The sequence below is a fragment of the Colletotrichum jinshuiense genome, chromosome 3 (genome assembly GCF_051148585.1).
Source record: "Colletotrichum jinshuiense chromosome 3, complete sequence".
NCBI lineage: Eukaryota > Fungi > Ascomycota > Sordariomycetes > Glomerellales > Glomerellaceae > Colletotrichum > Colletotrichum jinshuiense.
The window spans coordinates 4,176,316-4,198,787 of NC_139310.1; the positions used below are offsets into that span (position 1 = coordinate 4,176,316).

The 22,472-nt window shown below is 53.5% G+C and overlaps 4 protein-coding genes across 4 annotated transcripts; 3 read left to right on the plus strand and 1 right to left on the minus strand.

Annotated features, from left to right (window-relative positions):
* Window positions 1–815: 815 nt before the first annotated feature.
* On the plus strand, window positions 816–2,627 carry EsH8_III_001109 (uncharacterized protein; the record flags this gene model as incomplete). Its single annotated transcript, XM_083262834.1, has 1 exon — window positions 816–2,627. The coding sequence occupies one exon, from the start codon at window positions 816–818 to the stop codon at window positions 2,625–2,627; it is 1,812 nt and encodes a 603-aa protein (XP_083123321.1).
* Window positions 2,628–3,514: 887 nt separating this feature from the next.
* Window positions 3,515–6,511, plus strand: EsH8_III_001110 (coatomer subunit gamma; the record flags this gene model as incomplete). Its single annotated transcript, XM_083262835.1, has 5 exons — window positions 3,515–3,590; window positions 3,672–3,982; window positions 4,042–5,356; window positions 5,408–6,226; window positions 6,279–6,511. The coding sequence occupies 5 exons, from the start codon at window positions 3,515–3,517 to the stop codon at window positions 6,509–6,511; spliced, it is 2,754 nt and encodes a 917-aa protein (XP_083123322.1).
* Window positions 6,512–7,766: 1,255 nt separating this feature from the next.
* EsH8_III_001111 (CDP-alcohol phosphatidyltransferase-domain-containing protein) lies at window positions 7,767–9,162 on the plus strand (the record flags this gene model as incomplete). The annotated part of the gene is made up of 3 exons (XM_083262836.1): window positions 7,767–8,074; window positions 8,143–8,285; window positions 8,360–9,162. 3 exons carry the CDS (start codon window positions 7,767–7,769, stop codon window positions 9,160–9,162), a joined length of 1,254 nt encoding a protein of 417 aa, XP_083123323.1.
* A 1,786-nt stretch (window positions 9,163–10,948) lies between these two features.
* On the minus strand, window positions 10,949–12,172 carry EsH8_III_001112 (bZIP transcription factor; the record flags this gene model as incomplete). Its single annotated transcript, XM_083262837.1, has 3 exons — window positions 10,949–11,462; window positions 11,589–11,941; window positions 12,050–12,172. The coding sequence occupies 3 exons, from the start codon at window positions 12,170–12,172 to the stop codon at window positions 10,949–10,951; spliced, it is 990 nt and encodes a 329-aa protein (XP_083123324.1).
* Window positions 12,173–22,472: the final 10,300 nt, after the last annotated feature.

The following is a 22,472-nucleotide window of genomic DNA, read 5'->3' on the forward strand; positions in this document are numbered from 1 at the left end:
TTTCTTTGGTTTTATGACATCGTTAACTGAAAGAGTAGGATCTTGAACTCCAATTTTTACGTATTCCCCGGAACCTTTTTGACGACAACGTCCTTGATCTTGTCCTCGTATACACAAGGCAGCAGAGATAAACCAAGAGCAAAAGTTGGACTATAGCTGTTGTTTGGCACCTGCCTCTGTGTATTCCCTTCAGCCACACAGCCCATTCACATTTCCATCGGGAAGGAGTGCCTATTGTCGATTCCCTTGGAGAGGCTACTGGTTTACTTTGCCTCACCATACCTCACTTGAGCTGCCTGTACTTACCACCTCCTCGCCGCATCGTGCTTTCCACTTTGGGAGGCTTCCACCCGCACCTTCACTTCCTACCTGGTCCCTCACCTGACCTACTGCCCTCCTCTTCGGCACACTGAGAATCTGCACCAGCACCACTCCCCCCCTCCCACCTGACTCTATTTCCTCCGTCTTCTCCTTCACACGATTCATCACTCAAATCGTCCGCTCCCCCCTCGTCCTCGACTTTCAAATTCTGTCCACGGCCGCTTTGTCCCATCTTCAACTCCACCTCGACTTCCAGACGGGATGACTTGGAGTTGTTGCAGCAAAGCAGTTGGCATCCTTTCTTGATTCCTCCATCAATCTCAGCCTCAGTCGTTCCTTCGTCTAACACGTCACACCACTCCTTTTGATGCTCTTCATCTGAGCCATAACCCTGACTGGATCAACAAAAACCGTCTTGACCAACGCGTATCCGTATCAGGAATCCCGATTTTTGTTGGATGCTTTCAAGTATTGCGGATGCTCTGATTTTCAACATGGACCATCTATCTTCTTCCTCATCGTCGACAGGCACGACTACCTATACCCAGCAATCTGTCAGCACCTTCCGCCAAGATGTTCCTAGGCAAACCTACACAACGGCTGGTACCATCTACAACCCCAGCAGCTCTCAGCCGCTCCAGCCTCCCGTCCGCCGTGGCCGGACCCTCAAGTGGCCGCCGACGGGAAGCCCTGCCTCGGAGCTGTCTCTCTTTCCCAAGTCGCTACTTGCTGGCTTACCTCTGAAAGCACAAAGTCTCGTCACCACACCCACCAGCCCGCTCCCTCATCAAATCCCCAAGTACTCGCCTCTTCAGCAGAACTACGACCGTGCTATCAGCCCTGCCATCGACCATAGCCGCGAGTCTCTGAATGATCCAGACATTCGAAGCCTGCCATCGACTCGCATACCATCCTACAACATGAATAGCAGCCAAGCCTCGCCGGTTGCTGTTGCCATGCCTGCGTCTGTTGTGAGCAAGAATCTCGACACGGACTCGAGCGATGACGAGGATGAAGATAGTTCCGGTGAAAACTCCCTCAAGGGCCTGACTGTCAAGTCCCTCCACAATTTGGCCTCGTACCCCAATCCGAACCAGAAGAGGGCTCAGAGGGCACTTCTTTGTGCTCGGCCGAGTGTCACTCCAGCTATTCCCGCTGGCACCAACATGAGCCGTACTGCGACACCGTCTTTTGGAGCTCCGCTCGAATCGTCTGACATTGGAAATGACGGCTCGCATTCACCAGGCTTATTCCGTTCTGCCAAGACCGGCCCGACGGACGTCCTCAAGCTGCAAGCAGAACTGAAGGCGACTCGAGACTCCACAGCCACTTGGCGAGTTGACGGAACAACGCCGCCTCCAGGTCTCGTCAATGCCCATAGTATTCATGGGAACAACCAGAGCGCAGCATACAAATCTACTCTCGCGACTGGCCCCGGGGCCCCGCGGCCTCTGACCGCTGGCCCTCCCGGCCACCGCCAGTATCGTGCATTGGCATTTGATACCGCCATGAAAACTCTCAACAGCGGCCTCAAGACAGTCGTTTCTAGCGATGAACCCATGAATGGTGACTCTCGAACTGTTCCTTGCGGCATATACAAGAACGTGTTGCATGACATGGCAAAATTCTCCAGCTCGGCAACTCCTGACCTCGTGCGGGCGGGGCTTTCTTCGCTTCTCTGCAACTCGACACCTGATGCAGACCATTACCAGAATTCCGTCGACTCGAGAAAGGTGTCTGATATTGACATGGAAAAGATCCTGGAGTTCATCAAGCTTGGTCCCGGCATCAACGAATCCAATGGAGACATCAGTAGATGCCCAAACAGTCTTCCAGCCTCGGTAATCCCAACCATACCTGGTGAGGACTGGCAAGATGAATACCCTCGAAGTGATCGTCCCATTTGGACGCCAGGCACATGTCGAATGACAGAAGAGGAGCTGCAGAGACGCAATGAGAGAATCAATAATCTGTTTCACGCAGGTACTGGTGAGCTTGGTAAATCATTGGAATCTATCATCAACGATGCAGACTTCCGTCAATTCAAGCGAGATGTTGGTGTCATTGGCGATCGACGACCCAAGGTCAAGCCCGAGAAGATTGAGTATCCGCCAATCTCAATTCAACAGGCCAACGACATGACAGACAAGGAAACAGCGGAGCCTTTTGTCACCATGGCCTTCTCTTCACTTCTGAGCCACGTCGAGGGAGGTTATAGCCACCGACCATTTCATCAGTGGAAGAGCCCCGCGAAGGACTTGCTTGATAGTTCTGCCAAGGGACGTCAATCAGTGTTTGGAAATTGATTCGAAGGAGGCCCAGGGGGTGTGACTCTGGTTCGTTAGCTTTATTGATTGGATGGGGACCTGGTTTGGGCCTCTTTCTGTCGTGGATTGGGAGAGAAAACTTTGGGCCGTATGTCAAACAGAAACAGCCAAAGCACTGGGTAATGGGGGCATGCAGGAAGTTGTCGGTGTGTTTTTCTAGATTCTGGCGGTAACACAGGACAGCAAAGCTGTCAGACCATCGGTCTTTTCCACTTTATTCTCTCAGATAGCCATCAAAAAAGTTTAGTTTTCTTTGAACTCCTCCCTCGTCTTTTGTCATCAACGCTGGTAGGTGGGCTTTGATGACGTGGGTGGGGTGGAACATTTACATCAAGACACGTTTAATTCTGGAAGTTGAAGGATGCGTCCCTTGTGTCAAAGGAAGATTGTCTTTTACTGAGAGCTTAGTCGAGAGAGGGTTTGGGGAAGGAGAAAAGCCAAATTCTTGTGGTTAAGAAAAGCAGAGTCAATGATGAGAGAGCTGTTTGTATATAATGAGGGTAAGAAGGATAGGGATCAAGAGCAGCGCTGTCACCAGGGGGTCGGTCTCTTTGACAATTTTGTGTTCTGGGAACGTTATTTCAATGTCATCCTTTGGCCAGCTACACTCAAAATTGAGCCACAGTGATTCAAAACCAGACACCTGACTGCCTGATGTCCAACGCATTGGCTTTTAGAGCCAGATAGCATGTTGAAGTGAGGTCGGGAAAGTGAGGTGTGGCTCGAAATCACGTGATACCGGTTCCACCAAAATTCATGGGTGTGGGACTGGACTTCGCATCCCACGTCGGCCGTTCAGGAGCCAACTGTTCATTCGAACCCACCGACGCCGACCTCAAGCAGTCCGCCAAACACCGTTGCCCAACATGAGCTACGGCAAGAAAGACGAAGATGCGGATTTGGGCCTGGTGAAGGTGGACAGGACCCAGGTTTTCCAAGAAGGTGAGTTTCTGACGGAATTACTCCTTACTCCCTTTCCCTCCCATCTCGTCGGCGAGCAAGCTGGCTGAAACAGCGGGACAGCACGACTATTCAACAGCTCCCCTATCCAGCCGCGAAGATGTCGAATCCTCCTTACCAAGATCGCCCTTCTGCTCTACACCGGCGAGAAGTTCCCGACAAACGAAGCGACGACCCTTTTCTTCGGCATTTCGAAGCTGTTCCAGAACAAAGATGCCAGCTTGCGACAGATGGTCCACCTTGTCATCAAGGAGCTGGCCCACTCAGCTGAGGACATCATCATGGTTACCAGCACCATCATGAAGGATACTGGAGGCAGCACTGATGCCATTTTCCGACCCAATGCCATCAGGGCCCTGTGCCGCATTATTGATGTATGCTGAGCTGCGAGCTATACGGCACGAAGGGAAGGCGTCTGCTAACTAGCTCCCAGGCGACCACTGTCCAGTCCATTGAGCGAGTAATGAAGACTGCCATCGTCGACAAGAACCCCTCTGTATCCTCCGCGGCCCTGATTTCCTCCTACCACCTCCTTCCGATCGCCAAGGATGTCGTCCGTCGCTGGCAGAGCGAGACTCAGGAAGCCGCTGCCTCTACCAAGTCCTCCGGCGGCTTCTCCCTCGGCTTCTCCTCCTCGAGCGGTCAATTGCCTGCCAACAACTCCACCATGCCCCAGTACCATGCCATTGGTCTTCTATACTCGATGCGAATGCACGATCGCATGGCGCTTGTCAAGATGGTCCAGCAGTTCGGTGCTGCCGGGGCGGTCAAGAGCTCTGCTGCGATCGTGATGCTCGTCCGTCTGGCTGCCCAGCTCGCCGAGGAGGACCCGTCTCTCAGGAAACCGATGATGCAGCTTTTGGATGGCTGGTTGCGCCACAAGAGCGAGATGGTCAACTTCGAGGCTGCCAAGGCCATCTGCGACATGCGGGATGTCACCGATGCCGAGGTGTCCCAGGCCGTCCACGTTCTCCAGCTCTTCCTCACCTCTCCTCGCGCCGTCACCAAGTTCGCCGCTCTCAGAATCCTCCACAACTTCGCCTCCTTCAAGCCCAATGCTGTCAACGTCTGCAACCCGGATATCGAGCTCCTCATTTCCAACAGCAACCGATCCATTGCCACCTTTGCCATTACCACTCTGCTCAAGACTGGTAACGAGGCCAGCGTGGACCGCTTGATGAAGCAGATCTCTGGTTTCATGTCTGAGATCACCGACGAGTTCAAGATTACCATCGTCGAGGCTATCCGGACTCTGTGCCTGAAGTTCCCTAGCAAGCAGGCTGGTATGCTCGCTTTCCTCAGCGGCATCCTCCGCGACGAGGGTGGCTACGAGTTCAAGCGGGCTGTTGTCGAGAGCATGTTCGACCTGATCAAGTTTGTGCCGGAATCCAAGGAGGATGCCCTCGCCCACCTTTGCGAGTTTATCGAGGACTGCGAGTTCACCAAGCTCGCTGTCAGAATTCTGCATCTTCTTGGTCTGGAGGGACCCAAGACCTCTCAGCCTACCAAGTACATTCGCTACATCTACAACAGAGTGGTTCTGGAGAACGCCATTGTGCGGGCCGCCGCCGTCACTGCCCTTGCCAAGTTCGGTGTTGGTCAGAAGGACCCCGAGGTCAAGCGCAGTGTGGAGGTTCTGCTTACCAGATGCTTGGACGATGTTGATGATGAGGTCAGAGATCGTGCCGCACTCAACCTCAGACTTATGCACCAGGAGGATGAGATTTCCGAGAAGTTTGTTAAGAACGGTATGTTTTTCGTTTTTGTAAGAGAGCACATCAATACTGACCTCCTCACAGACAGCATGTTTTCCCTGCCGTACTTTGAGCACCAGCTCGTCATGTATGTCACCTCAGAGGATAAGTCTGCGTTTGATAGCCCATTCGACATCTCTCAGATTCCTGTCGTTACCCGCGAGCAGGCAGATGCAGAGGACCGAACGAAGAAACTCACGGCGACTGCCCCGTCTCTCAAGCCTCCCAAGGTTGGCCCGACAAAGGCCGCGTCGGGTGGTGCGGAGGCTGCTGCATCGGCGACGGCTGCTGCCCAGCGCTACGCCCAGGAGCTGATGCAGATCCCCGAGATGAAGGAGTTTGGCAGCGTGCTCAAGTCGTCGCCTGTCGTCGAGCTTACCGAATCGGAGATGGAGTACGTTGTCACCGTGGTCAAGCACATTTTCAAGGAGCACATTGTGTTCCAGTACGAGATCAAGAACACGCTTCAAGCAACTGTCCTCGAGAACGTGTCAGTTGTGGCGACGCCGTCCGAAGAGGAGGAGCTCGAGGAGGTTTTTATTATTCAGGCCGAGAAGCTTCCCACGGACGAGCCCGGCAAGGTTTACGTGGCGTTCAAGAAGGTCAACGGAGAGGGCTCCATGCCGGTCAGCAGCTTCTCCAACGTGCTCAAGTTCACCAGCAAGGAGATTGACCCCACGACAAACGAGCCAGAGGACACTGGTTATGACGACGAGTACGAGGTGGCCGAGTTCGACTTGGCGGGCAGCGATTACGTTGTGCCGACATTCGCCAGCAACTTCAACCACATCTGGGAGCAGGTGGGTGCGTCCGGCGAGGAGGCCGAGGAGACTTTGCAGCTCAGCAGCATGAAGAGCATAGCGGGTAAGTGTTTATCATTGAACCTAGATTTGGGCGGAGCTAACAGCATGTTCAGAGGCAACGGAGCAACTGGCCAAGGTTTTGTCGCTGCAACCCCTGGAGGGTACGGATGTGCCCGTCAACCAGACGACACATACTCTCAAGCTGCTCGGCAAGACTGTTGGCGGCGGCAGAGTGGTGGCCAACGTCCGGATGGCTTACTCGTCCAAGTCTGGTGTGACGACGAAGATTACTGTTCGCAGCGAGGAGGAGGGCGTGGCGTCGCTTGTTGTTGCATCAGTTGCTTAAAGGATACTTGTTCGGAGTTCGTGGGATCAACATGGTCGGATGTTCCAAGCAAGACGTACGTACGGCAGAGAGACGAGAGCCTTTATTATAGCCGACTCCATCGAGCCGCCGCCGGTACAGTGGAAGGGTGAGATGGGGTTGAGCGCAAGTGGCAGGCGGGCAGTAGCAGCAGCAGCAACGTGCGCGTAAAAGGACTGGGGGCTCGCGTGTATCTAGAATGAAGACACGAAAAATCATCATGAAGGGCTTACTGTGTCGTGTTGTAGCAAAGACGATGTTTGACGGTGTTGAAGGGAATCCATACTTTAAAACCTACAGCCTACGAACACTATAATACATTAGTAGTGATATGTGCGATCGGGAGTAGGACCTTGACTCGCTCAGATTTACGGAGCAACCCATGTCACGATACTACGCGACCTGCCAGATGCATAGCTTTACACGCCCGAACCCTGCCAGCCGCCTGTGTCAAGCCTCAGGGCACGCGTCGGTCAATCGAAGAGCGGAAAGGCGGTATAGCGCTGGGCTGGGAATGGCCGGACGGTGGAGGAGCTGGGGCTTGATGGGGCTTGACAAGTGGCACGGGCGCAACGCTAGCCCGAAAGAGGAATGGCGGGCTTCTGGAATTAATGGGCACTGAACGCCAGGGTCTCGGGAGAGACAGGAAATGACGTTGTGTGACGGTTTCCGTGTGTGCTAGCTGTCCAAGCAAGAAAATTTAGCTTGCTGGCTTCCGCTCGCTCGCTCCAATCTACGCGGCCACGCGACCACATGTCAAGTCCTCTCTGCTCAGAGGTCATTACACCTGCTCTACGCAACTCTCTCGCTTGCGAATCCCGACTCTTGGTTTAGAGCACTTTGACCAGTCTTTTGAAGTGACAACTCCCGCACCGAATTTTCCTGCTTGCCCCTCCCCACACACTCTTCTCTCTTGTTTTTTAAACCCTCCAGCGTTCCTTGCCTGGTCCACCCCGCCGAGTTTCTCTACCCCGGTTGAAGCTATCGTCACCGCTCAACATACGGATACCTTACCTAGACCCATCGACAGGTTCTACCGTGTTCTCTTCCCCGGGACCCGCATACAACCCGCCAGACAACCGAGAAAAAGCTTCCGACAAAACACAAGCACACCGGCCACACCAACCAACTGCCAGCCGCCTTTTGTGCACCGCATCCCACCCTCACAACCCTCCCCCTCGCGACACGTTAGCACACAACACCTGCGCAGACAAGAAACGAGAAATCATCGCCCAAGATGGTCTACGTGCGCCAGGAACGCCTTCCGGCGCTCAAGGAGTACAAGTACTCGGCCGTTGATCACTCTCTCACGTCAAAGTACATCCTTAAGCCGTTTTACACCAATTTCGTGATCAAGCTGTTCCCCATGAGCATGGCACCCAACCTGATCACCTTGACGGGCTTCATGTTCGTCGTCGCAAACGTGTTGACGCTGCTGTGGTACAACCCGACCCTGGACCAAGACTGCCCCTCCTGGGTCTACTACTCGTGGGCCGTCGGCCTGTTCTTGTACCAGACCTTCGACGCCGTTGACGGGTCGCAGGCGTAAGTTTCCCGAAGTCCCGGGTGCTGGAACTCTTGGACGCAAGCTAATATGTTTCCTTGTACGGCAGCCGACGAACCCACCAGTCCGGACCCCTCGGCGAGCTCTTCGACCACGGCGTCGACGCGCTGAACACATCCCTTGAAGTCCTCGTTTTCTCTGCGTCCCAAAACATGGGACAGGGCTGGATGACTGTCGGCATTCTCTTCTCTTGTGCGTGCTTCCCCCCCAAGTCCTTCTCCTTACCTACAGAGCTTCAAGGAGCTAACCGCCTCCCGTCCCTTTAGCACTCCTTACCTTCTACGTTCAAACCTGGGAAGAATACCACACAAAGACCCTGACTCTCGGCATCGTCAACGGGCCCGTCGAGGGCGTCCTCATCCTCGTTAGCATCTTTGCTCTGACTGGCTACATGGGCGGCGCCTCCTTCTGGCAGCAATCCCTGCTCCGCACCATCGGTGTCTCTGAGAAGTCGGGAATTCCGCCCGCCCTCTACGAGCTTTCCTTCACGCAGTGGTACATGGTCCAGGGCGCCCTCGTCCTGGTCTTTAACACCGTCGAGTCGGCCCGCAACGTCATCCGCGCCCGTCGCGCACGTGGAGACCGTTCGCGCGGCGCCCTCCTAGGCCTCGTTCCCTTCTTTGGCATTTGGACTCTCGTGGCCGCGTATCTGCTGCTCCACCCCACAATCCTCCGATCCCACCTCGTCCCCTTCGTCATGTTCGCGGGTGTCGTCAACGCGTACTCCGTCGGCCAGATGATCACGGCGCACCTCGTCAAGCTTGACTTCCCCTACTGGAACGTCCTCGGCCTGCCCCTCGCTTTCGGTGTCGGCGACGCCCTGGGTCCGTTCCTGCAGCAACACCTCGGCTTCGGCTGGCCCAGCGCTCTGGGTGATGGTGTCTATCAGGTCGCCTTCATGTTTCTCATGCTCGGCATGGCCATCGGCGTGTACGGCAGTTTCGTCGTGGACGTTATTGTCACCATCTGCGATTACCTTGACATCTGGTGCTTGACCATCAAGCACCCGTACGTCGAGGGCAAGGATGCGAACGGCAGCGCCCAGGTCGACGCCAAGAAGGCCCAGTAAAGGGACACATTGTGCTACGCGACGCTGTCAGGCGACAAGTCAAATGACCTGTGATGCCGATAGCTTTGCGAGACAGGGAAGCAAAGGCCATAACCGTCAAGAGAAGCTACAGTCTTCTCCTTGGTTAGCCTTTGGCGATGAGATGGAGGAGGGGTTGGAGATCTATCCAACATGATGCCGAATAGAGTTTCGGTCTCGGCAAGACGCCCGACCTAATCGACGATTTATCCGTTACGAACACGACGACTCATGGCACGGTGGAGAAGGAATGAGTGATATGACACGACACTATGAAGGGACAATGGTGGAAGTTGGAATGGATGGTTTGGTGGGCAGAAAAAAAGTAACGATATACTGGAAGGTTGTCTGGGGATGTTTTGGTTCGGTTTAGCTGCGCGTTCTTGGTTGCCTTCGGAGGCTGTTGTTTGTTTCTTTTTTTTCTACTTCCTCGGCTTCTGATCTTGCTCTTCACCCCCTCGGCAAAGCATCTTTCAGGAGTTCGGGCGCATGTACCGGACATGGTAGGATCGGCGACGATTGATGTTCGGCCCAGTCCGTTGGCGGGCGGGTTCCATGTGTGACGAACACACACGAATGTAGTCTGGGGAGGGATGTTTTCTTCCTTAATTTTCCCCCTCACCTTCCTGGGTCAGATTCATGGTAGCCATTTGTTTCCATGCGATTAGATGAGATACCACTAATTTCCCACACCCCCGGGTTTCATTCACTCGGGCCTTTTCTTTGTGTGTGGGCAGCCACTGCCATTTGCCTCCGGCGCGCCCCGGGGCGCTGGTTCCCCTCGTTATGGAAGGGTGGTGGTGGTGGTGGTGGTGGTGGTAGTGAACCCGCCCCATATTCACCATCGACCAGCAGCGATCCAGATCGGAGGGGGGGAAAACACTTCGCCTTCCGCCGAATGTGCCAAATCGGTGGCGGCACTGAGCCTCCGCGGGTGGAACTCCGCTCCTCTCCACCGACCTGGGGCCCAACAGCAAGCACCTCACACCTTCACGAAGATAGGAAAGGTCTAGACTATAACCATGACACCCGGGGGGGAGGAACACAAGAAGGATAAGTTTTTGAGCACTGGAAAGTGTCACTAGAGGCACCGAAAATATTGTAGATTTCCCAACTACTTCCGATAAAAGAGACTCGCACCCAAAAGAAGCCTGCAAGCCGAATCCTCCCAATCAATCACCCCTCCCTCCCCTCCGCCAGGACCTACCCCTGGAGAAGGAAAGGGGAAAACAAGGGAAGGGGGAAGGAAATAAGACCAGAGTAACCCCAAGAAGCATGCAATTTGCCCAAAAACATTCCGAACATGCCGAAGAGGCAATCTCTGCCCAGAGAGAAGCGCTCTCACTCCCTCTTCCGTCTCCCGACGATGATCATGCCCCACTGGCCCAGCTTGCTGATGACGGCTCTTGGTGTTGCTTGGCCATGTCACCGCCGTGCAGGGCAGTGTCTGTGTGTGTGTGTGTGTGTGTGTGCGTCGCCCAGTTTCCCCATATATAAAAAGACGCCAATTTGTCTAATGAGATTTTGTCACATCGTACCTCGTGTCCCTAAGATGGTCCGTCAAATAGCATAACACATGAATGGTAGCGATGCAAAAAAGGTCCGACCAGATGTCGTCTACCGTTTAAGCACGTGTTTCCTCCCCGTATGAACCCATATAACCCAAACGCCGAACCTAGGCGGTTGCAGGTCTCGTTCGTTATGTCCATTGGTGCCGCACGTTGCTTACAAAGCACCCTCGTCGAGTCCCACAATCAACGTTCGCTGACTAGAGCAGTTCGTCGCTTCCGCTGGCGACGCTGCCCTCGATGGCATCGAGGATGCAGCGCTCCGAAAATACGGGGCCCTGACCGTCGCATCGTGCTTGGTTTTTCAGTCGCTCGCTCACATCACCCACATCAACTAGCCCTCTCTTAAACAGAGGGTGGCTGATGATAAAGTCCCATGTGGCGCCCGCAGCGAGCAGGCGTTCTCCGTCTGATGAGATTGCGACTCGGTGACTCGGTGTTTTGTTGTTGTGCGGCGCCAACAGGTCTGTGTAGAAGTCTTTCGGGTTGTAGTGCATGGGACCGGTCGTCCGGGGCTCGGGGGACGCAGAGCTGTGGTGGCCAGTCATGGAGGAGGTGGCGCGGAGGATCTCGTTTTCGGTGCTGATCTTTTGCATCTCGCGCTTGAGCCGTTCATTCTCGGTGGACTTCTGTTGGGCTTCCGCCTCGAGGTCCGCGAGTTTGGCCTCCAGATCTTTGACGTGTCTCTCCTTCCGCTCGCGAAAGGCACGTTGCCTACACAGAGGGCCATGTTAGTGACGGCTCCGAACAAGCCACAGAGGAGGCCAGATGATAGCACCGGGCTGAGTGAGAGGTATGATCTGTGCATATGACGGACAGTGGAATGAGGTCAGGACGTACGCGGCACGGTTTTGGGCCTTCCTTCTCGATTGCGCAGGTGTCAAGTCCTCATCGTCCGAGTTCGATCCGCCCCGACGAGCATGGTCGTCAAAGGGCTCCTGCTTGTGAACCGGAGCCTCGGTCTGGGGGTTGATCTGTTGGCCTGGAGGGACACTCATGGCGTTGCGTCCCGGCTGCTGCGGCTGGGGTTGAACAGACTGCTGGACCGGCAAGCCATGGTTGGGGGGAGTGGGCGGGCCAGGAGGACCGTTGAAAGAAGCATGCTGAGGGTTGAACTGGGCCTGGCTTTGGGCGGCAGCATAGTTATCAAAAGAACTGAAGTGCTGGTCGTTGGGGTATTCGGCATAGACGTCCTGCACATGTAATGATTGTGTAAGTGCAGGTCGCAGTACGCTAAGCGCCAACCCACCAGTGACGGTGGGTATTCGGAGCTCAGGGCGGAAATGAATTCGACGACTTACCGGTGGAGATGTCGTGTTAAAGTCGTCTGAACCTGCGGAATTGGAATGGGATGGCGTCAGAGGCGGGATGCCCATGAACTGATAGGGCTGCGCTTGTGCGAAATACTGTTGGGAGAAGTCCATGGTCGTGATCTGCGTGGAGAGGCTGCCGACGCTGTGGAATGGAAAGGATGGGAAAATGGCAGAACGGAAATGGGAGCGGAAAGGCGTGTCCTGATGAGGGTCCAGATGTAGAGGGGGGAAGGAGGGGGCGCGGCGCAGATTGGTGAGGGACGAGGTGCCGGTAGAAATGTGCCAGTTAGCGTAGACGCTACAGTCCTAGCGCGAGGGTGACAGGGCGAGGCGGGACCGCCTAAATGACGGGTGGGTGGATGGCTCGGGGGCGCAAGGAAGTTGTTGCTACCACTTTTGGAGAGAACACCCAGGGCGGCACCTGATTGACAGATGCCGTGGCGGATAGCAAGGGCGCCGAGCACGGTGTACGAGGCACAGGCCAGGAAAGGCCAAGGCAGGCAGGGCTGGGCGTGGAGACTGGAGTTGGTCGACACTAAGGCACCTTTGGTCTGAGGTGGGCACTTAGTGATGGAGAAGCCGAGTCGACCGGGTTGCTGCGAGGATCCGAACCTGTGTTGGGGTTGTTGGTGGACGTGCGTGCGGGCAATGCACACCTGCAGTGCGGGTTGCAGGGCAGAGGGCCAGACGAGCCCACGAGACACAGGACAAGGACTGGGTCTGGTACGACAAACCGGTGGCGCAGGTTTCGAGGGTTTGCCTCAGTGTCGCCAGCAGCGCAGGTGAGGATTGATTTGTATCATCAGCGCAAGTGGTCTGGACGGGCTGCAAGACCATCGAGCTTCCAAGGCTCCGTCCAAGAGTATCGGAGAGATAGGACGAGCGAATGTGACGGGGTGAGAAGGATGGTGGATGGCGTTGAAAGGTGCCCGCCGAGGGAACCAAGATGTTTTTTTTGTGTTTGTGCCTAATGGAACTGGATAGACCTTGTGTGGCCGGAGAGCGGTGCCGTGCTGAAGTCCGTCGGTTATGATGCAGTTTTTTTATATTTGATTCCTTGTGCCTGTTTTTATAACCTCAAGAGGAAAGGCGTTGCCAAATAAATATTGACCAAGACACGATACAATATAACTTGCTATCCCAGCGCAGTATCCGTCTTGGGAAACTTAAAGCGAAGGTGAGCTTTCTATGCGAATACATCAGAGAGGCATACAACTGCGCAGTCTCCAGGAAGTTTGGGGCCTCCTTCACACTGTCGTTGGTGGCCCATCCTAGTTGGAGCTGCAAAATGAAGGAGAGTGTGGGCACAGGCCAAGGTGGGCTGGACCGGATGGTGCCACAGATGCGCGAAGGGCGACGTCGATTGAGGTATTCCGTCTCAAAGGCTAACATGGATCGAGGACAGGGATAGGGCTGATGTCGATGAGGCAAGCAGAGTCCAAATCCAACTTCGGTAGTTGCCGAGGGTCTTGGCAGATGATTGATCCCTGGGCAGAGTTGGCGCTTATTGACGAGACTGGCCTGACACTTTCGTATGAAGTTAAAGGGACGTCAAGGGTCATGCCAATGTGAAGGTCCCTCGATGATGGTTATATGCGGGATGAGACGGATATTGGTCGAGCTTGCAATATAGCTGACGAGTGGAGGATGTCTAACAATGCCTGGGATTGTTGGTAGCGTGCAAGTCACAAAGAGAAATAAAGTTAAAACCTCCCCAACTTGCCACATCAAGACCTAGCAATGCAGCATGTTCCAAACCTACATGTATGTGTGCTTCCAGCAGGCCATTTAGGGAGAGGAAGCAACCGGCAACGCCGATGACAAGGCATAGCCTAGAACACAAGGCGTAGCAAAGTTAAAAAGGAGCCTTCCGGCCAGGCTCACTTGACTTTTCGCCTCTTGCACAAGTCAAGTGTGAATATGCACGAACTTTGCACGTGTGAACCTCCCCGAGTGCCTTTCCTATTCCTCACAATCTGTTGGTAGCCAGTTCACTATGTTGCTTTTCCAAGTAACGATTGCTTCATCTACTTGTCGCCGCCACCATTCGGTCCGCTTCGTATTAGCATGTCGCATCAGCCTTTCCACACAAACACAACCACCCCCCGCATGATGGCGACATCGGGCTCAAGACGTGCCTTTCCCGTTTCTGCCATTGCCCCGGCAAGGATATCCTCTCGTTCCGTCGACCACAAAGTGTTGCCGGCAACCCGCGGTGTAGAAAGTTGGCTAGAGCTGCTCTATACCTGTGCCGCTTGTCCGAGAATGCAACCTGGCCCAGCCTTCAGGACACAGAGAACAGACTACCTACCGTAGTTTCCGCCCCTTTTGTTGATTGCACAATTTACCTTCAGTATGCAACTGCCCCAGTACTGCACCATCATGCAAACAACACATATCGAGCTAGCGTAAACATCTGGAGCATACCATATTACCGGCTTCCATCATCTCCAACCCAACCGCAGGTTCCTCCTTGCGAACTGCAACTTGGCAATGCGGCCACAATGATTCAATCACCGATTTGGCCTCCGACACAGCTGGCGCACAACAACTCCGCACACGAGCGTCCAACATACCCGGGAATATGAGCGGCTTGTTCAGCTTCCCGCTGTGGTCCTTGCTCATGGAAGTCTGGCCTCTCCAGATATCATCCTATGCCGCAAGCCCGATTTGCATGCAAGAGGGCACAGCTGCCAATCCAATCCAGAAACACGGTCGCAGGTTGCCTCAGCTAGTTGGCCAGTGTCTCGCCAAAACTTGTCTCAAAAGGCATTCGATGCATCCCATAGAAGACGGATACCAGGGGTGAACCCTTAAACACTATGCAGATACTGACAGTTCCCTGTCCTTGGCGCTCCCCTCAAAAGAGAATGAGAGGAAAATGTTGTTTCCGTCACCAGTTTTGTCTGAGGTCCTGTGCATGAGCAAGGGTCAAGACTCGGCTAGGCAAACCTTAGCTGCCTCAACCTGAACCACGACCTGGTCCAATTCATGTAGGCTTCGGATGATTGTTGGAACGGTGTAATCATTGCTTCCAGCTCTATTGGCTGGTCAAGTAACAAATTCGGCTGCTCCTCTTCTTCATTATAGCGGTCCGCAATCGACAGAGTCAACCTTACACTTACGAAAACCGCCTCAGTACGTGGAGGTGTCGCCAGCAACAACGTGATTGAGGCTGAGAACACTTGGATGCACGTGTCGTTCCAGTGCTTCCTTCAGAGGTGCCCACACGTGGGTGGCCTTAGGTGGCTTTGTGCCGCAGAAAGACCGAAAACACCTATTCAGCAAACTTTGTTGGCTAACCGCACATCTGACACAGGGCCCGTCGGTCTTGAATCACCCACACCCGGCCGAAACGGCTACCTGGAAATCCTAGCCACCATCCGTGCTGTCTGTCTGCATCGGATCTAACAATATCACGATGGCACAACTCGCTTTACTTCGTCGCACGCGGGGCAGCGCAGGACCCTGGACAGCGGGTCGGATGTTATTCAGGAGGGGAGTCTGCCAAAACTTTCCGTTGTAATCGAATTATCAGCCAGACTCTCATGCCAAGAACACCGTTCTATACCCACTGTGGCATCACCAACCTCGTACGACTCCCCAGGCGGAAACATGATCCCAACATCAATGTTTGGCGAAGATGAACCGCAATGCGGAAAAAGCCACATGTTGCCGAGGACGGTACCCAATAGCGAACATATAATTCCCAAATGATCGACAATGCCGAGACTTGGCTGCGAAAACCATTGGTCCAACGACAAGACTGACCATATTTCAACTTCTCGGCTCGCCCATCCAACCACCCTTTCGGAAATATGACAGCGTAGCGTTAAGCTTATTCACTGCGCAAATATAAATAGCGACCGCTGACAAAGTCATGCTACTGGTTCCCCCTCGTTGTCGTCCGCCTTCTACCTTCTGGGTAGTCGGAGGTACTTTTGCCAATTGTCTCCAGCCACGACGTGATAGTGGCGGCAACGCTCGTGCATTACAGGGGCGTCTCGGCCCCGTAAGGCTGTTCAATCACACCAGTTGCCGGCCGCTCCTGGGTGTATGGACGAACCTGGCTGTGGCCTCGTCCGCACTTCTCGTGGCAGCGGTGGCGTCTGCTCTGCCACGGGTTCTACACTCCAGTTGCCCAATCTTCGTGAGACAATATACCTCCCGGGCTGCTATTATCCCACAGTCATCAAGACCTGCAGGTGCCATCGTACCATATGCGCAATGTATGTATGCATGTATGCATGTGTGCATGCTGACAGGCCAAAGAAGACAACGTCTGCGACGGGGCTGCGTCGTCATGGTTCCAGAACCACTTCGGAGGATCAGCCCCAAGCTTCAGCCTCTCAGCGGATAGATCAGACCCGATTCCTATCCAACGACATCCTTCCGGGGCATGCAACTTCTAGCGCGCTCTCCAGCATGTCTGCCATAGCAATTTGTCGCTGCTTGGACAGAGCCAAGTCCGTGTACGTCGGTATTGCCGCGAGACCAGCCGAGAGACAGCCCTACGATAGGGCTTACGGCGGGGTACGAAGCCCGGTCACAGCCACTTCCGCCTGATGCGGACTACCCTTCTAACAGCGCGTCAAGTGCCTACTCTGATTTTGTGGTCGTAGCCAGACACGGCATTCTTCTCCCGCTGCCCGCCCCCCGCCTTTTCGTGAGGAGAAGCGAGCGCAGCAAAGGTTCCATGCTACGGCGGCCTCCCTTGGCTACGGTATCGGGCCTAATAATCCCACAGGTTGTCAGCACTCTCGCTCTAATTAGCGCCCTCCGACAGCTGGGATGCTGGGAGGGGATGCTTCAGGTGCTTGGCCGGGTTCTCGTCCACCCCTCCCCGCGTCCAGCTCCGTCCAGGGAATCGTCACGAAACCTGTCACTTGTGGTATGCCGGCTTCAGCCTCAGATTTGGCTTTGATTTGGCTCCCAGAAAGATGGGACATGGCGTTCGTGTATCACGCTGGCGTCGCATTGACCCTGCCGGGTGAGACCTGTGGTGTTACCGTTCTCGTCTGCCACGGCGGAAATTGTTCCGTGCTTGACCGTTGCAGCAGTTGTATTATCTCGGGAGTCAGTGTGTCCATCGATGCCGCCCTGTGGGAGGCAAGCTAGAACCGGGGTATTCAGTCGTTGCATTAGTCGCGGGTCCTGATTCTTGGTGAATCGGTAAAACAGCCTCACAATACCATCGACAGACGGTCGCTTACGCCGGTACAACCTGACGAGTTGGGTGCCGCCCGGCAAAATATCATTCACACTCGCAGTATCTTTTACTGAAGAGGACTTGCTTTAGATTCTGCCTCTGCTTCCTGGCCTGAATGGAAAAATGACCATTGTGTGAAATGTATGCTTTTCAAGTAAGAATCTATCCACTACTTGTCCACTCGCGCATTATCTCTGGCTACCACGAAATGTATCAAGACTGTTCGAGGGCTTCCTCTTCCTCCTCTTCTTCATCTTCAGAGTTCATCTGGGTTCGTGCTCATCAGGACACCAACCGTTTCCCATGAGAGCACGCCCGCCTCAGTCTCGTCCGTGTCGACCGCCATAACGCGATGCGTTTGATCTCCCCCAAAGGCAAAAGCACGGTATCATCTGAGAACACCAGCCGGATAGCCGCAACCGATAATCGAACGCGCCTGTTGCCCCAATCGCATGTCTGAGTCTGGGTTACGGCGCGAGGTGGCGGCGCCTTGAAAACCCCGGCGAGAACGTCCCTGACGTCTCTGCAAGCCTGGCTTGCCGGGATGGAACAGCTCTTGGATGGCGGGAGCCTCGACTTCCGAGGCCCCTGCCAGAGGGTTTAGTCAAAGGTGGTTGTCAACTCTCGAGGCGCATCCCAAGGTCGGTAGTGCCTTGGATCAAGTTTAGCATGTTGAAATCGCTCGTCCTTTGGGAGGGCGACGGTTCCCCTCTGCCACTTACTGCACGCGTTCAGCGTGTTCTCTGTCGCGCCCACATCAGGTTGGGTAATCTCACAGGCGGCCTGGCCGACCAAACGACAACGGTTCCATCATGCGGTGATATAAATGGGCGTTGTGGAGCAAGCGACCGCTTGCCGGGCCCGAGGGTAGGTTTCTGAGAAGCAACCAAGTCGTGATGATGGCTGCCGCCGTTGACGTGCAAAACCCGTGCTCCAGAGATCCTAGTCTCCAATGTGTATGCCGAATTCAGTCGCCGTAACATAGCCTCCTAGTTGAAAAGGCATCAAGTCCGCCGTGGTGGTACATAGATATGCCGTGCTAGTCTTGGATATCGGAATGCTGGGGCTGCTGGCCTAGACCTTAAGGGTGGCCTTACTATGCGGCAGCAGCCATGAGCCCTAGCCGCCGAGCTGAAATCGTGTGATCCCGGCGCAAGCGGTAGCTGTTGTTATCAAAAGGTGGAAGTAAACGGCAGATGGAGAATTCAGGCGTCAACCACAGTGAGCGATTCCACGAGTATATGGCGCGTGATTTCGACTTTCTCACTTGCCGGGAATTCAGGATATACAATCATCTGCGCCTAACCACCAAACTCTTATATGGGTTTTGTCTGCATATGAACGATAGCATTGCAAGTCGCTGGATAAAGCAAGCGCGTCACCACCGGACCTATAGAAGGCGGCTTCGTATCTGCCTTCCTCAATTGTCTTTTATCGAGGCTTTAAGCTAGTTTGCTTCTAGTAGTTTCTGTTATGGTATATGTAGCTGCATATACTGTTAAGCTGATGCCGTGGCCTGTTGGGCCAGAAATTAACTCACTTGGCTGTACTTCCCTGAAAACAAAAGAAAAGCATCTCAAGGCGGCAAAGCGAGTGACTTATACCGGCTATCTCACCCATACAAGCCCTTCCGTATTTCTACCATGGAAAATTTGTTAGAATCATTATCGGCGGCAGTCACCACATCATCTAGATGGTTATAGAATTGGCGTTGCGAGTGCGAAGACACGGCGAACTCCAGATCTAGAGATAATCCATAACCTTGGTTCATGACCACAGTACTTTAACATCTCCTGAATATAGAGAAGCACAAGTGCGGCGGAGGATGTTGCGGTTGTAAGTTGCAACTCGCAGACTCCGGTTGCGTATGTTGTGTACCTTCTTGGGAGATAAGGGCCGCGGTGGTGGAAGGGGCTCCGGTAGGTGAAAGCTTGCCCTAGACTCGACGAGGGTGAGATTAATATATGGGGCCTTTGGCCAGCCGCTGCATTCCGAAGGTTTGTGAGCGTGATGTAGATTTGGTTCCATGAAGGAAGAAATTCGGCGGCCAACTAGTTAGAGTGTGAGACTGGCCATTCTTTTTATTTGCGGGAATTCCCGATAATGCAAGGGTTTGTTTAGTATAGGTTTGCTAATGCTACTGTCTCTTCCGAGCTTTATCTTGAAATCATCCTACCGACTCAAGGTTTAGGTGTTCTACACATGAGCTTTGCATGCTCAAGGGTATGCTGCACATCAGCCAGCTCACTGTATCGAAATCTGTTTCATTATTTTGCCGTACATAGCAGACTCGGTATATTCAGAGCCGTTGGCTTGGATTGTCAAAGTGTGGAGGATGAGGGAACTCGAAAGACGGATACAAACTGAACGATGCAACAATAGAAGCGGTCAAGGTCGGCCACCAAATGGCTCAGTCATTCTGCTAGCCAGAAGCTTGACAGCGGCACAAGACCACAACATAAGGTGAAGTATCACAAACATCTTGTGGAAAATAAAATAATGGATAAACAAGAGCAGTGGAATGGCTGGATGGACTGTTGTTGAGGAGCTGCAGTGAGAGATAGGCAAAAATCCAACGTGAACTGGCATTTTCAAGCCCTTCAGGGTACTTTCCGGGCACATCGTTCTGATCAACCGGGTCAAGCTCCGGCGCCGTTTTCTATTCCCAAAAGTTCCTGTGGTCGTCAGATGCTGGATTGAAATTGCGCAGAGGCTCGGAAGCGTCTGGTATGGATGGCTATCAGGTTGGTACGGCCCGTGGTAATGAGCTGGCCGACCATACCTATATTTATCTTGCCAAGGGGGTGGACGAATAAGCGAACAAGGGCCTCAGAACGAGAAAGAAGAAGTATGGTAGGGATGATTAGGAGTGCTTATATCGAAACTATAGGACCATTCATCCATTATGCGAGTCTGATGTCGATATTTCTTGGGTCCGTCAAGTTGCGCCTCCTCTAGTAGAAGAGTCAATTTCAGCATTCTGCAGGTGGTTTTATGACAGCTTCAGATCCAGGGGCCTAGACTACGTGATTGATCACGGCCTTGTTTCAAAAGAAAAATGCGACGGCGGGGGGAGCAGCCCTTTGCAATCGTGAAAGAATATGCTAACGTCCTACGGTTGTGAAAGGCCGACTCGGGAGCAGCCGACCCTTTCTTATGATCATGAAGTAGTGAAAGAGACGTCTCCTCTTACTGCTAAGGGATATTGCTAGTAAGGATAAGAGACGATGCTTTTTTCTGTAGTGGATGGTCTTGTATGCGATCTTGAATAAGTGAGTTAGGATTGGTGAGCTGTAGAGTAGCTGCTTGAGCACCTGTGAAGGATTATGGCGCCCCGGTACGTTAGGATCTCTGTTTTCTACGCGGAAGACTTAGGTAGCTCTGCTCAAGTAGCTGCTGCGGATCAACTGCTTGTCATGCCGAAGTAGGTGAGGGCTGCACTGGCATATTGCAAGCGTACCCACTCACCAATGGGTGATAAGGTGTTCGTGATCGTCTGATCAGGAGGATAGAATGACCCTGCCGCGAGTTAAACACAAGGCCCACATGCTCAGATTGTGTTAGTGGTCAACTTCAGCTCCGTGCCGATGTGCTGGACATTGTCATGTTTAAATCTGACACGTCTGACAAAGTGTCGGTCAGGTCCTGCTCAGTAGACAAGACGTCCATGACAGGGCACACAACATCGGCTTACCCTTCCCTCTACAGTCGCATGAGAGCGAACTTCTTGAGATGTATTTTAAGGTTCAGTCGAAGCACAGTTGTTCTCAATATCGAGGTTGAACAGTCTGAGCTGAGGCCTTTTGAGCTCGGAGACTTGGCTGACAGTTGGTCATTTGCCAAGCTCGTCCCCTATTTCGTCGATGTCGATCCAGTTCCGGGTCTTTGGGCTCTCGAGAAAGAAAAGATCCGAGCGAGGACGAAGAAAAGAGAAACAATGACCAAGAAACCATTCTCGCATGGCGGTCTGTGGTATCTCAATGGCCAGTCTTGAGGAAACCAAGCCCACGGTGGCTCGTATAAGAAGGGCCAGATATGGCAGACTTCGACGTTCAGTGATACGATGGCCCTGCAAACGAACCCCCCCCCCCCCACCCCTGGTAAGAATAGGCGAGAGGAAGACTTGCAGTCTTCGGGTTATCACTTCTAAACTAAAGAGTCACACCCTCAATGTCAGTGTCTCCTTCATCTTCGAAATATGAAGTGCAAACAGCAACATGAGGACGAAGGCAGAGTGCCACTACACTTGGGATCTCTTCCTTATGCACAGGCAGCGGCCAGGCTTTATTGACGAGTGAGTTTGAGCAGCTGCGCTTCGTCACTTTGGACAGCGAGTTACGAAAACCTCCTTAATTTGGCGGCGGGTGATCTATGAGTCACATCCGCCAAGCGCCTAAGTGAAACGTTTTGGTGAATGATTCAGCGTAGACATCTTCGGCGAAACATGCGAACCTTGGCATTTCAAGATGCGTGGACTTCCTGCTAAAGCTACCAGGGCTGGCAGTCTAATATTCGTGGCTGTGTATGAGTAGTGTGATAACTCTGACGTCTTGCACACTGCCGTTTTGATTCTAGCCTGCCAGGCGGTTGTAGTTCACCTACCGATTGCTGTTGTGAATTCGAGTCTAGATCACGAACGTGCAGAATTCGTGGGAATACAAGTCATTGACAATTCACGAACAGTAACACTAGCGCCCACATACGCATGGTGGGAGTCTATGCAGAAGAACGAGGTCACGGACTAGTTCCGTGTGTTTTGTTGCTACTGGCCGACACATTTGGTCACGGCAACTGGTTACAACAACAGAAGTCTGTAGTTGGTGCCCTGTGAGGGTACACGGAGATAATACGGTAGTAACACCAAAGCAGTATATCGTTAGCCTGGACGGTATGAGGAGGAATAGAGACGGCGTGAATTAGACTGCGGATGAAAAGGAGAGAAGTTGAAGTCAAATTCAGAGCCAATGTCAAGGAACCGGAGTAACATCTGCTTTATCGAGTATTTGGCTAGCTTTCAGTCTCGACATGGAAATCGTGGTGATGAGTTGCGTGGAGAATACTGGGCTCCGCGATCAAGCTGAGATCGCGGTACATCGGGGTTTTGTACTCGTGTGATCCAGCTTTGATGCTGTACCCAGAATCTGACCCGCTGAACCATCGAACGGAGGCTCTATCAGCGCAAAGTTGATTGAATGCACAGTG